Source organism: Salarias fasciatus, chromosome 11, assembly GCF_902148845.1.
Source record: "Salarias fasciatus chromosome 11, fSalaFa1.1, whole genome shotgun sequence".
Lineage (NCBI taxonomy): Eukaryota > Metazoa > Chordata > Actinopteri > Blenniiformes > Blenniidae > Salarias > Salarias fasciatus.
Window position 1 is genome coordinate 12,209,640 of NC_043755.1, and position 14,005 is coordinate 12,223,644.

The 14,005-nt window shown below is 42.4% G+C and overlaps 1 protein-coding gene across 5 annotated transcripts in view; it reads left to right on the forward strand.

Moving 5' to 3' along the window:
- The first annotated feature begins 643 nt into the window (after window positions 1-643).
- The window catches only part of triob (trio Rho guanine nucleotide exchange factor b), an 89,719-nt gene continuing 76,357 nt past the window's right edge, over window positions 644-14,005 (forward strand). For 2 of the 5 annotated variants that reach the window (XM_030103243.1, XM_030103247.1), the window contains exons 1-2: window positions 647-959; window positions 10,550-10,603. In XM_030103243.1, coding sequence (XP_029959103.1) covers window positions 890-959; window positions 10,550-10,603 — 124 coding nt within the window. In that variant the 5' untranslated portion in view covers window positions 647-889. Of the gene's footprint in view, window positions 960-10,549; window positions 10,604-14,005 lie in introns of all 5 variants that reach the window. The other 3 variants (XM_030103248.1, XM_030103244.1, XM_030103245.1) reach the window with 3 other exon arrangements.

The following is a 14,005-nucleotide window of genomic DNA, read 5'->3' on the forward strand; positions in this document are numbered from 1 at the left end:
GGTTAGATTTGTGGGGCAAATGACCTCATACTGTAGCATCATCTTCATCACTCGGAGAGGAAGAGAGGATGAAATCATCCCTCTTTCGTCGTCATTTTCCGCCGCTAAAACATGATTAGGCATTACAGGCGGATCATACTAACACGGACAGCTGGCGCTGATGGAAAACCGAAACAGCGCAACGCATCAACTTGGTGACCTCGCTCGTGGCAAAAAAAGCCACGTTTTTGCAGGAATCGCACTTGCAGTGAGGCGAAACGTGAAAGCGAGTACTAGTAGTAATTTCTATGAAAGAAACGACGCTGGGATGTCCACGATGCGCCATCCGAAGCCAGATTAGAGCGATTAAAGGCTCGAAGTCTTGGAGAGCGACACCCACGCACGCAGCCCCGCATCAGCACCGCAGTGAGTGACGCTGCTGGGGGGCGACTGATGTGCTGTGGCGCACATTAAATTTGGGTGGCGCACAATGCACCAAAACCCCCCGAAACGGAATCCCAGGATATCCCACCCCCCACCCACCCCTCGAATCGGAATAGCCCTCCTCCCTCAGTCCTCTCACTCCCCTCCTCTTTTACCTCCGCCTTCTCTCATTATCACCCCCTTCCTCCCTCCCTCTCATCCACCTCCTCCTTCTCCTCCTCCTCCTCCTCCTCTTCTGCCTCACGTCTCAACTCGGGAGCGCCGCCGATCGGTCGTCAGGATTTTCCCTTCCTCGGCCAAAATGGAGGAGAAGGTCTCTCGCTTAATGAAGGGAGCGCAGATTATATGACCGGATCGGCTTCAATGAGCAGCAGCAGCAGGACCCGCTTTTGTTGTTAGGCAGTGACTGCAAGACAGAACCCCTGTGAGGATATCTACGGCGATCCCCGCACGAGCGACCGCAGCCATGAGCGCAGGAGAGGGACTGGATGAGGCTGCGAAGGACGCGGCAGACATAGCGGCGTTTTTCAAATCCGGTAAGTCGAGAAGGGGCGAGTCTGCCTTGTGGGAGAGCCACGGTGGAGCGGGCGGTGTGATCACTGAAGGTGGTTTTTTTTGTTTTTTGTTTTTTGCCACATTAATTTTCTCATAAAAAAAATCACATAAATCACTGGAGGCTTTCATGGGCGAGATGCGCACACGCCACTGTGCGTTGGACGCGCCAGAGAGATGATCACAGTTTGTAGTTATTTAACAGCGTTTAGTCCTCCCGTTACTTGTCACGCTGCAGCCTTTTGATGACAACACCCCCCTCTGGAAATGCGTGCTCTGATTATTCGGCATTGACCCTATTCAGGGCTGGACCAAGGTGTGGATGGTTACGGCTCCTCCACAGCCTGTCCTCCGGGCTGGAGGAGTGTTTTGACGTTATCCGCCACCACCAAGCCTTCGGATGAGGCTCGAACACCCCTCCATAGATCTGACCTCCGTGAACGTGCAGATGAGGGCTTTTAAATGAATGTCGATCGGATCGTGCGTGATTCTTCCAGCCTCGGTCTTTTTCGATCTGACGCACAGATAGGCCGTGGACGCACGTATGGGCAATAGGTTATCCTCTACGCGTTGGGCCTTTTTTAATAGGACGGTATCATCATAACAAATACTAAACATGGGCCTGCCCACTTTATCAGCAAGCCCAAAGCTGATACAGGGGTTTCTTATCTCTGATATCAGGCATGCTTTATTGCTCCAGGGGGATGTGGCGTGGTGCTTGTGGCAAATGTTACTTCATAGACGATTTGTAGCTTTAAAGCTCAATTCATAGTTATCAATGAGGGTGTTAATGCTTTCATTGTCATGATAATTTGACAGGCGTTCAGCGTTTCACTTTCCCGTATTATGATGCATCGCCCAGTCCTATAAGAAGCCATGTTTGACTGTGACATAAGTAAATTATGCATAGAGTATCATGTTTTCCATGAGCTCACATTTTAATTCATCCTTTAACCTAGTCAGGTTGGCATTTTCAGAAGTGCATATGGTTCATTTTGGAGCCTGGAGTTCATGTGTAAAGATTGGAGCAGCTAACAGCAGAAACTTTCAAAGATAATAAATCTCTCATAAATCCTACACTTGTTCAGGCTTCACAAAATATCCCTCTTAACTATTCTGATTGTTAATAGAGTTAGTGAGTTGCAAAACTCCAAAGTCAGGACCACCCTTGATCCATACCCTGAGAAACAGCTGTCCCTTTTCTCAGCTGTTTCTCTCTGGGACACCTGGCTCCTTGGGGGTCTCCTGCACACACCCAGGAACACACACCACATTTACACATCTCTCTCTCTTTAGTGAAAATGAATCTTTAAACGCTGATGATTTTAGCTCGAATCCACTCTTTATGCGTTCACACTCACGCCTCATATTTTTTAAACAGTCTATAAACCACCTACTTTCACTGAGAAATTGCCTCTGCCAGTCAGACGGTTAGGAATGTTGTCAAAAGGGATTGTATTCAAATGCTTTCTTACGGTTGGTTGGATGCTTGCCAATGCATTTTCCTATAGCTGTGTTGTATCAGGCTGGAAAGTTGGCTGCTCGCAGTGAAGTTGGACTGCTTGGATGTTTATATAGCAGCAAATGCAGTTCATACAGTATTCATGATGGAGACAGAAATAGGTTATGCCCTCAGGAAACTTTTAGAAGACTATTATGGAGACTATGGAAAAAGAAGTTTCTAAAAGAATTGTGCAAAATGCTTCATGAATAATGTTGAACAGCTTTACGACATTGAGGGGAATAACAGCAGGTAGTTGTAGAAAAAGCTTGCCTGTCATTTCTGAATTGTTTGGTTTGTTGCACTTATTGTACTGTCACTTCGGGATATTCATTCAGACAGCCAACATAGAAAACAGGAGCTGGAGTTTCTGATTTGTGATCATGACATTACATTTATTTATGTCTAAAGTAAATTCATTGACTGTTCAGAGACACTTAAAGCCTTCCTCATTCAGCTGGCCTTTAGATGCTTTATTTTGTGTCATTTTATTTTGGATTAATATTTGCAGACACAAGTTTGTAATTGCTTCTTACATTGTATGTTAATTGCTTTGTATCTCAAACCCTCCAGCATCTCAGCACTCTGTCCATCATAGCGAGCAGCTTGTTGTGTGTTGAAATCCTGGTGCACAGCTGCTCATTCTAGTTGATCCCAAACTCTTTTTTTCTTAGTCAGTAGAGGCTAAAGTCTAGTATTTTTTTTCCCTTCCAAACATGAGCATGAGTGATTGACTCGTTTTGTAAAATCCTGATCGCTGGTTAAGAGGCTCCCTTAGTGAGAGAGTAACTTATTCTCTCTCTTATTCTCTTGCTGGAAATCCAAATGTAGGCTTGAGCCACAAAGCAGTTTGGATGATTAAACTGGAAATCCCATCAAAACAAAGTGTCCCAAAGTCCTAGTTTTTGATCCTGCCCTCGTGTTCAATTTGCTTTTTCTTGAATGGATAATATTATGGTCTGCGTTGGAAATACTTGATGTTCCTCACTTCTTGATTATTTTCGGCGAGCAGATGGAGCCCCGTCTCTGAATCCTACACTGTTGCTGTGGATCACAGCTCAGGAGCTGAGTCACTCTCCCAGGTTGTTCACGCCATGACTTAAAGTCCAATGCAGACATTCTTACAGTTGGTCAAAGACGATATTCAGCTGATTCCAATCAGCTGCTTGGCTCCCCAGGCATCACTCCAATTATTTGTAGAGAAAAACACTTACAGCATGGGAATACAATAACACTCTTCTTTACTATATTTAGATGTTCACTACCAGTTTATGAATAGTGTAATCAGCTGAGTGCAAGACCAAGATTACGATATCAACTGTTTGAAGCTGAGGACAGAAATCCTGTTTTCTCTTTGAAATTTGGATTAGTCGATAAGGTATCATTTCTCTATGGCAAATTCCAAGAAATGACCAACTAGGAGACTTTCAATTGTGTGTCATTTATATTTCCTCATAATAACAGCTTGAAATTTGAAGTGTATTTCTCAACATTTACATAGATGACAGCAAATTTGTAACCCTCCGGCCTGTTTACAGTTTATGTAATTGTGTTAATGTGATGTTCGGGGCTTTGTTGGTTAATATACATGACTGAAGATGGTGCTTTCTGAATGTGTGTGTGTGTGTGTGTGTGTGTGTGTACACATGCAAGAGAGCGATTGATGTCACTTTGATTCAGATTAATACATTCTTACATTAAATATCATCCATATCTATTATGATCTGACGGATCATATTTGATTAACTACTGTCATATATATTGGTGGGGCTACAGAGAAAACTTTACTGGCAAATTTAAAAATAGCTCAGATATTTTAAAGGGTACTAATTTATATATGTCTGTATCTATACCTTTATATCTATATATAAATATGGAGTCCCTTGAGAGCCTTTTAATCAGGTTACTGACCCTGTGCAATAACATTACTTTGCAGAACAGCTCCGAGAAACTCAATTGGCTTAAAAGCAGCCAGATGTATGTTGGAATGAGATTAAATAACTGTCAAATCAACTTGCATTAAGAGCCACATTCCCCCCATAACTGAACTGGTCATAAGAGGCTGGTCACTGCCCACAGCGGTGATGCAGCGTGTATGCTCAGGTGCACTGCAAAGATGTAGCGTTTGCTGTCTGAATCTTCCTTTTTTTTCATTACTCATGCAAACAGCTTTATCTACGCAAGTGAAGGTATCTCGGCGTCTTGCCTTGTTGATAAAACATTTTCTTTTAAATAAAAAGAATATTTCATTTTCAGAAGCATACGTCATACCCGCTGTATTGTCTCACTGAGAATGCATTAGGATGCTATGCGTATATTCTTCTATGCAGGCACAGTTGGGCAGCACCTCTCCCAAAAAATGTCCTAGTTTGGTGCGTATCTTTATTCGTACCCTCTTTATCTTATGCAGAGATGGCATAGATTGCATTGATGGCAGAATCAAGATATCAGTGTTATTAGTAGTAATGCCTGCATTGACAGCACCATGAGCCATTTCTCCGAGTACCCGAAGTGAAGCCAATGACCTGTGTGAGTGCAGGCTGTAATGAGAGCCAAATCACTGAACAGTGATTCTTCATTTTCTTCTTGCACAGGTGTAATCACTGGAAGCGTAAAGTTATCTTGCATATTCAAGCATAAATCTGCCGTAAATCGTGCATGAGGAAGAGGTCTTCAGCAAGTTGTGTAGTATGCATATCACATGATGTTTTGGCTAAAAAGAGCAGGTGAAGATAATGCAAAGGCAAAATGTGTACTGAAACCAGAGGAAGTGCAGAGTAAAAACACCCCCCTGAAAAATCCTGTCAAAGTAGAGATAAAGTAGAAATATCGACTGCAGCAAAATGCCAGTGAGATCCAGAAAGAGACAACATGACATACTTAGAGGGACAAACAAGCCTTCACTCATCAAATTATAGATGTGAGGCTTGGGTGGAGTACATCCTGCAAAATGTAGGCTACTCCGCTCTTCATGGGGCTGAAACCTCACGGTTGCATCTCGGGGCAGCCTAATTGGCAGTTGGTCAGAGTTAAAGACTATAAGCTTAGATGGGCATTGCCCGTGCAGCCAAATACTCAGGCCTGCATGGAAAGTCAACTGTCTCATTTATGCAGCTTTCGGTTAAAAAACAACAACAAAAAAACCCTCCACTGCACTGCCATGAGCCAATATCTCTTTAATTTTCGTAAATTCAGTTATTAGTTTTACAAACAGTACAAAATAATGAGCTGGTGCCCAGTTGCCTCTACATGCACAGACATCAAACATGTTAATAAACCTTTCAGTTTCCAATTAAATCCCTTATATTCTCTTGGTCAGTGCCAAGTTTTTTTGCGACCACTGAACATGTTTTCATTTGCATTATATCGCTCATTTGAGATTTCAGAGCGTTCTGTGGATTGCACGCATTAATCCTTATTAATTTCTGCGTGTGTGAAAATGTCTTCTTGAGCAAACGGATCAAAAGCCCTGCGAATCAAACAAAAGTACACAGACGTCATCATATTCTCAGTGGCCAGAATGTAGAGCCAGGAAGTGGTTTTAGGGCGCTTGCTGCAAAGTACAGGGATCAAAATAAGCAGAAACTTCCTCCACATGAAAACCGTAGCTGGTGGCTCTAAAGTATCGAAATGCTATTGAATTTGAGACACTGTAAAAACTGAAATCAGTCAAATACATTTATCAGATTTAAACCAATTGTGAGGTGTCTCCACTTATCCACATGATGGTGTGGTGAATTGTAATAAATGGAAGCTTTGCTGGACAAGTGCTGTTAAATTAAAAAGGATGCGCCACACATGAGCACTGAAATTGATATACTGGTGCGTATATCAGAAAAACTATTGACTGCAACTGTAATGCACATGTGCCAGAAGTCTGAGTTTGAGAATGTTTTTGTTTTCTCTGTGGAGACCGAGACGGAGACGTTTTAAGAAACACTCTGGAAGTTGTTTTCATGAAGTGCCTTTTTTAGAGACTTGCGTAAACAAACAGTCAAAATGCATGAAAAGTTAGACATCTTCACTTGACAATGTTGTGTAAACAGAGCCTAAATCTATGATGTTATATATCTGATTGGTCTTCTTACCGATTAAATCAGATTTTGCTGTGAACATGGGAGCGTTCACATTTCCCCCCTGCAGCCTGTGTGGGTCAAATCAAATTTCCCGTTAGAAACGGAGAAATTCGATTTGAGAGAAGGTTGAATATTCACTTCCTGTAGAAAGTGCATTTTAGGGTGAATTATATGACTTATAGCACAATGCTCAGCCTCAGTTATGTTCAGACTAATTTTTGCTTTTTAATTAACAGCTCAGATATGTAATTGCTACGTGGTGACCGAATTCAGTCAAACCTGAAATGGTGATAGTTAAAAATCACATTAACTATAATTACAGTTTTAATTACATTTCTCTCCAAATGTAGTCAATACCATCTTCTATACGTATGGAAGCCAATTAACTTTGCCAATAAACATATTGACTGCTGGTGCCTCGCTGTTCCCCAACTTCCCCCACAAAAGCAACTAATGTCAATCGTAAAAAGCAATCGGCTACATGGCTAATAAGCTGTCGGGGTTAGGGTTTACTGTATGTGAGCAATCAGAGTCAGTTTACTCCTCCGTGTACGAACGCATGTAAAAACCCTGCAGTTTGTTCCCCGCAGCAGGGGACTCGCCTCATGGCGCTCACTGGAGAGTTTTATGGCAAAGACGACCAAGGAGGGAGCGTCATCGCCAGGCAATTACCTGTTCTACAGGCAGACCGCGCTGATCGATCTCATCAAAGACTTTTGACCTTTTTTGAAGTCGTAATACACTTTATGGACATGTAACCACCCCCTCAAGCTTGCCAGGTTATTGATTCTGGTAAAATGCGACGTGCATACAGTGCGATATGTGAGGTCGCTCTGAAGACGCAGAAATGAAGATGAGGACTTTGGCTCACTATAAAATGATGATCACTTTTTGTATTGGTAAAATTTTAGAAGAGTAAGTGAAATTCTAAAATAAAAAACAGTTTGTGTGCATTTTTGCATTTTTCCTACAGCCCTTTCCCTCAGTGTTACGTAATAAACACACCATGCATAATGAATCAGACAGATAATCCTCCATACACATGACCAATATTGGTGGTTAGTCTGGTATTGATGTTTGGAAATCCAGTAAGTTGGTAATGTGTTTCCTTGGATGCTAAGTGTGGCTCATGGGACAGCGTCATTACCTCACACACACACACACACACACACACACACACACACACACACAGACACACACGCGACATGCACACATGCGCGGAGGTATAAATCACTAGTTCCCACCCACGTCGCCCGGGGCCCTGGAAGCAAGGAAGATGGGGGATGGAGTGATGAAGAGGGGATGGGGCATTGGAGGATTGCAGGTCATAAAAAAAAGGCAGTGTGTGCCGGTTTGTGCGTCTCTTGCAAATCCCACATCTGATAAGAGAGAAATGTCTATCAGTCACCGGCAGACTCCCACTCATTTGATTCCTTTTTCATTCCTTTCATTGCCTCCTCCACTCCTCTCCCACACAGCTCTCCATCATTACCTCATGCCTAATCCTCTGCTCTGCGTTGTCATGTATCCCAATAACCATTTTATTTTATGCATCCATTTTAACAGTTAACAAATCTGACTGGTCAACTTAAATGTTTGCCCGTCTCATCGGTTTGGCATCGATTCTCGAAAGAGGTTTTGTCGTTCACCCAGATAAGCAAAGCTTTTAAATATGTCAGGTATTATGACAGTCTGGGGAGCGACAGGATCTCCCCAACCTCATCTATAACTTCTTACTCTCTGAAAAGAGGAAACACCTGCATGTGGGATCTGAAGTAAACAGTCTCCCACAATGCTTTGCTCTCACTTTTTTTCCTTTTTTTTTTTCTTTTTTCTTTTTAAAGAATAGCACTTTAAATTAAACACAGAGGGCTCGTGGGACCGTGCCCCCATTGACACAGTTTTAAAAGAACTTTTCCGTGGAGTAATGGGCCATGTCGCCAAGTCAAGTGCCTGGTGGCGTTCTTTTCATTAACGAAATCTGCTGAGTGAGTGACAGTTCATTTCAATGTGTAGACAAAGAAACAGCGACACTCCCAATTGTAGTCTGTGCACCTTTGAGTTAGTAGTGCTCCAGTAAGTTTGAGTAATTAATATTTTATCACCCGCAGTAGCATACACATCCAGCTCCATTTTCTCCAGCTTAAGATCAAAGATCCATGCACTCGACTGTTTCCCTCTCGCAGCAGCAGCATGTTTACATTTTTAGCAATGAGACAGTGATTTAATTCACCCTGGTGTGAAAACAAAAAAGAAAAGGTGAATAAAGCGGGACGCGAAGACCCAAATTGGTAAAAATCAAAAGCCCAGCTCACAGCGTGTGTTTACATACATGTGTGAGGCTGTGCGTTGGCCAGGATCACTTGTCTCCTGTCAACAGCTGTGCTCAGTCTGTCCAACAGGAACTGTGCAGCCTCTCTTTCTCTCACAAACAGACTCCCACTGCATCGCTCACTCCTTCTCTCTTTGAAGACAACAGCAGGCTGTGATCTGTGTCGCGTGAACAGTGCCAAGCCAGCGCTCCTCCGACTTAGGGAGGCTAAACTGTCGCCTGGCCTCTCTGGCTTTGGATAAAATAGGTTGAGGATCAAACCTGGCGGTCCTGTCCTGCTGTATAGGATTGCATGCGCGCTCGGCGTTGACTCGGTGGTGATTTAGAGGAACTACTGACAGCTTTGTTGCTGCAGCTCCGTGTTGCTTATTTTGTCACAGAATTCACACTTTAGATTCCAGGCTAGAATTTGCAGCCAATAAATAAATACCTGAGTGTTTACACAATTTCACTATTTCACTAAAAATTGGCCCTTTTCTTTTTTCTACTTCCTCAATGAAGAACTACTACCTTTGTGACATACTCATACTGTTCACAGTTTTCTCACTTCCAGCATGAAGGTGTTGGATCAGCAGTTCCAAGAAAATTTTAACGGTTAACCTTTTCTTTAAAATAGTTTCTCGCATTCTCCTCAATCAATTGGTTTCTTTCTTTCAATTTGATTAAGACTTACTTTTGGCATCTGTTTTGATTAATAACTAAGTGGACTTTTAAGCACCGTGTCTGTGTATACAGCCTTTAAAATTGTGTGTAGAGATGAACCCTTTTCAACGGAACCGAGCCCTGAATCGACTGAAAAGCACGGCCGGTGTGTGAACAGGTGCTTAGTGTAATCCTCAAACGGGCAACAGCATATGCCAGGCTGTTCTTTTCAGAAATGCAGCCAGGAGAAGTCGGAGTGAAGAACTGAGCTGGCCCTGTCCCTCATCCCCCTCCTCTCCTCTGCTCTCTGTTATCTCGTGCCACTTCAGCTTCCTACTGGTGGCTGACCGGTAGGTGGGAGATAGAAGGTGCATGTCAGCCTAAATAAGAATATTTGATGAAATCCTTGTTTGGAGGACATTTCCTTTGCATTTAAATAAAGAGCAGTCGCATTACCAGTCACAGTGGTCTGCTTTATTATAAATCCGGATGTATTCTCTCCCTTTAGATGAGCCTGCGTCCACCAGCGACGCTGATATCAGCCGCACTTGCTATCTCTAAATGATTCATTCGCTTATCGGCGCTGTGCTCAGAGTCACGTGTGTGTGCCTGCATGCAAGCGTCTGGGTGTAAGAGCATACGGTAAAGAAGAGAGATAAAGTGCACAGTCAGACCTATGGTCTCGAGACATATAGATTTTTGGACTCGTTCAGCAACTTGAGTTGAGTGCACTTATACCTGCACGAGAGTGCACATGTTCAGTATGTGCGTCTGCATCTGTGTGCAACATGCTTAATGGTGTTTCATGCCAAAGGAGGACTGTCAAGATCCCAGCATTGCTCCACAGTTGCTCTCTCATTCTATTCTATTCTATTCTATTCTGTTCTATTCTGTCTTCCCGTTGTATTATTTCTGGAGGTTATACTGCTGCTGGGTCATTGCAAGAAAACTTTTCAAACTTTTATTTCTTTCATTGAGGTTTCTTTTGCTCATTCCTTTTCAAATCTCTCTGTCTCTTTTTAGATTGCTCTGTTCCAAAATGTGATTCCAAACTGGATGGCCCTGGTCAAACCTCAGGTAGGTCTGAGTGTTTGGAACCGAGCAGGATGCATGCATATGATCTGCTTGTTTCCGCTGGATTTCTCTGCAGACTTGCCAGTTTTGTCAGCAGAGGAGTTACTTTTAATCCTATTTGTCTCCATCAAACCAAGTCCCTGTTGTATGTGGGAAGCATAGATTTTTACGTTCATGGTCTGTCAGCTGCATATTCGTACTTGCGTCTTGGAGAACGTCTCCAGCCTGTATGTGTAACAACATCGCAAACATAATATATTACCCTCACTTTAAGTAAAATATTGTTCCATCAAAGCTCTACTCTGTCAAGCCTCATTAGATTCACAGTCCCTCTGTGGCATAAGCTAGAAACCCTGACCTTGTGGGTGTTCAGCACCAATACCCCCAGAACGTATACACTAAAGATACACCAGATCACATGCTTTAGGGTATAAACAGGACATTTAAGTGGCTCATAGCTGGGCGCGCACTTAGATTATCCCAAATATATGGAGGCCCAATTCCCTGGCAAGAGTTGGTTCAGTTTAATCTTTTTCAGACTAAAAGGCATTGAAAGTGTTTGGAGCTTTTCCACAAAAAGTCTGATTGGTATAATCCGTGCTCAGACATCTGACATACACTGGCACAAAGTTGAGTTTTTTTGTTGTTTTTTTTTATTCCAATAGCAGATGTTAGAATATTATTTGATTGTTGTAGTCTTCAGGGATGTCATGTGGGCCGTGTGCAGCAATAGACTGCAGCCAGGGGAAAGTGTCGGAGTCCCATGTGTTCGGCACAGTTCTGACCAGTGGTTTTCCAAATGGGTCATCCGGGGATAAAAACAAGACAGTTTTGAACCGACAGCTTGGCTTATTATTGCCCGTTGCCAGAATTTCGACGAGCGTTAATGTGAAATGACTGAGACATGCCAGCCAAATCCCGTTCGCAGGCTTTTTGCTCAGAAATCCTTGAACTTCATTTCTGAGGCTTACTCGCCAAAATTAGAGCTGCATGAGTGTCTTTGTGTGTTTTTATTAAAATCCGGTGAAAATTCATAAGCTCCTCACAGAGGATAATAGGTAATTAGTGTGTATCAGCGATTCGTGGCTGATTTTTAATTGTTCATTTCCAATTACTCTGAACAACATAAACTTGATGTTGTATTAAGTGTCAATTTAACAAAGTGCCCAAGCACTGCACAATGAACATCTAGGTGTTCTTGATAATGTCTAGTTAGTTTTGATCTGACATATTTAATATATATGTACATATACATATACATATACATATAGAACCATATGGTCATGTTTTTATATAATAGTGAGGAAATAAAGCCTGATTATAGAATAACGCACAGGGAACCACATCAACACAAAGACAAAAATGGAGGTCCACATGAGGAAAACAATTTCATTTTGCTGTGGTGTTTTTTTGGGTTAGTAAGGTAAAGTTTCCCTTTAGGTAAGTTGTGGTCACAGCTGAGTTCAGAATAGATTTGCAGGGAATGAGAGAAAGTCAATGAATTGTCCCCACAAGGCGTACGGAGCGGGTTTGTGCATGCAAGAGTGTGTGTGTCTGCACAAAGTGAAGAAATGCTTTGAACAAGAATTGATACAGGTCATTAAACCTTTGTTATTATTAGTTTAGACTAAATCTGTCGAGAATGAGCATGACTCCATATGGCATGGAAACGTGTAGAGTATGTGTGCGTGCATGTGCGTAGTTGTTGTTTTTAAGGGTTTGCCATAAACTCATCTGTGTGTTTCCTGTTGTTTAAGCTAAACCGGGGTTGTTTGGCCAACAAGCTTTCAGAAACATTGGTCTTTTTGCAAAATTGTTTTGCTCAGAACCCCATTTGTTGATGAAAACTCTGAATTATCTCACTACAGAGAAATGTAAGGCACGCTCCTGCATTTCTCTTAAACGGTCTTTTAACTGTATGTTATAAATAAGAGAAGTGAGCAAAACAAACACTGACCAAACACTCGTTGCTCCCCACCTGAACCAAAAATGTGACTTCCTTGGATTTGTGATCTTAAAACGCTCCAGTATAAAGTAAACCAAAGAGCGACTTTGTTCAGTCATCAGTGTACTGGCAACCAAGATTATATATTTTTTGTATTTTTTTTTTTTGTTTGTTTTGTTTTTGTGCTTACGATAAGCTCATGATTGCACATTTTAAATCAAACCAATTAGAGCAAAGTGTTCGGTATTGGAAAACATGCAGGACTGTTTCAAGCAATATCTGATACAGCAGCAACATTTTTATCCATTGGGAGAAATAGCTTAAGAAGTGAAATAGAAAAAGTCATTATGATCGAAGAAATATTGTATATTGCAATTGATGACACTAATCAGATGGCCTTATTGCAGTGCTAAGTGATGACTGCATCCCCACAGGCATGCCAAATTCAACCTTCCTAATGACTTCAACCTGCGTCTCATCTTTTATCTGCTGTGCCCAGATCCCTTCGTGACGCACAGCCCTCAAACACATCCGCCATCCAAATTCTAGTGCAGTCATTTCATGTGCTCTCTGAAAGTTCACCTGCTTTCTCACCTTCTCTTTTCTTGACCGCAGCATTTCTGTTCATTTCATTTTCAGTTTGCATGTATTTACCTGACTCTAGACTGGCTTTAATGCATTTGACATGGCATACATTTGATTTAGAAAAAAAGAAGAAAAAAAAGTCTAATCTGAAGCCTGACAACGCAAGTGTCCCAAAAACATAGTTGGCCTCCATATGGATTTACAGGATAAGCAAGCTTAAAAGGAGAGATGTGATGTGCCTCTCAGTCAGCGATAATCTGCATCAGCAGCCAAACGCCTGTTTCAGTCAGGATGATTCTGATCTCTTGCAGGACTAATAACGTGTAGCACGCACAGTATGGTGGGTTATTGGAGAATGATCTGCAGCCTTCCTGGCTGAAAGAGCAGACATATACTGGAGCCTCTTTCTCTTTCCTCTCCTCCGCCATTTCTCCATATGTTTCTGTTCAGGTTAATTCAGCTGGGCGCTCGACCTCTCATACTTGCTCATACTGAGCTCGCTGTGTGGCTCCTATTGAACCGGGCTTTGAATGCTAACCATGTGCACTGCGGGTAGACAAACAGGCAGGCGTGCTCACTCGGTCATATGCGCACAAACTTCTAAGCAGAGGAGGAAGTGGTTTTCTCTGGAGTTCATTGGATTTTTCTTTTTCTTTTTTTTCTCCCCCCTTATAATCCTCCCCTGCAGAGGCCAGGATGGGGAAGTCTACTCTCCATAGGATGTGTATTAGTGGATGTTGGTGTGTTCAAGTGAATTTTATTTACTCATCCCTTTCTGTCTCTTTTGTGTCTTTACATATCGCTTGATTATAAAATACAGCTGTGTGTGGAGTTTCCTCGATGGAATGACGGATCGGTGTGCAATGTGTGTTTGA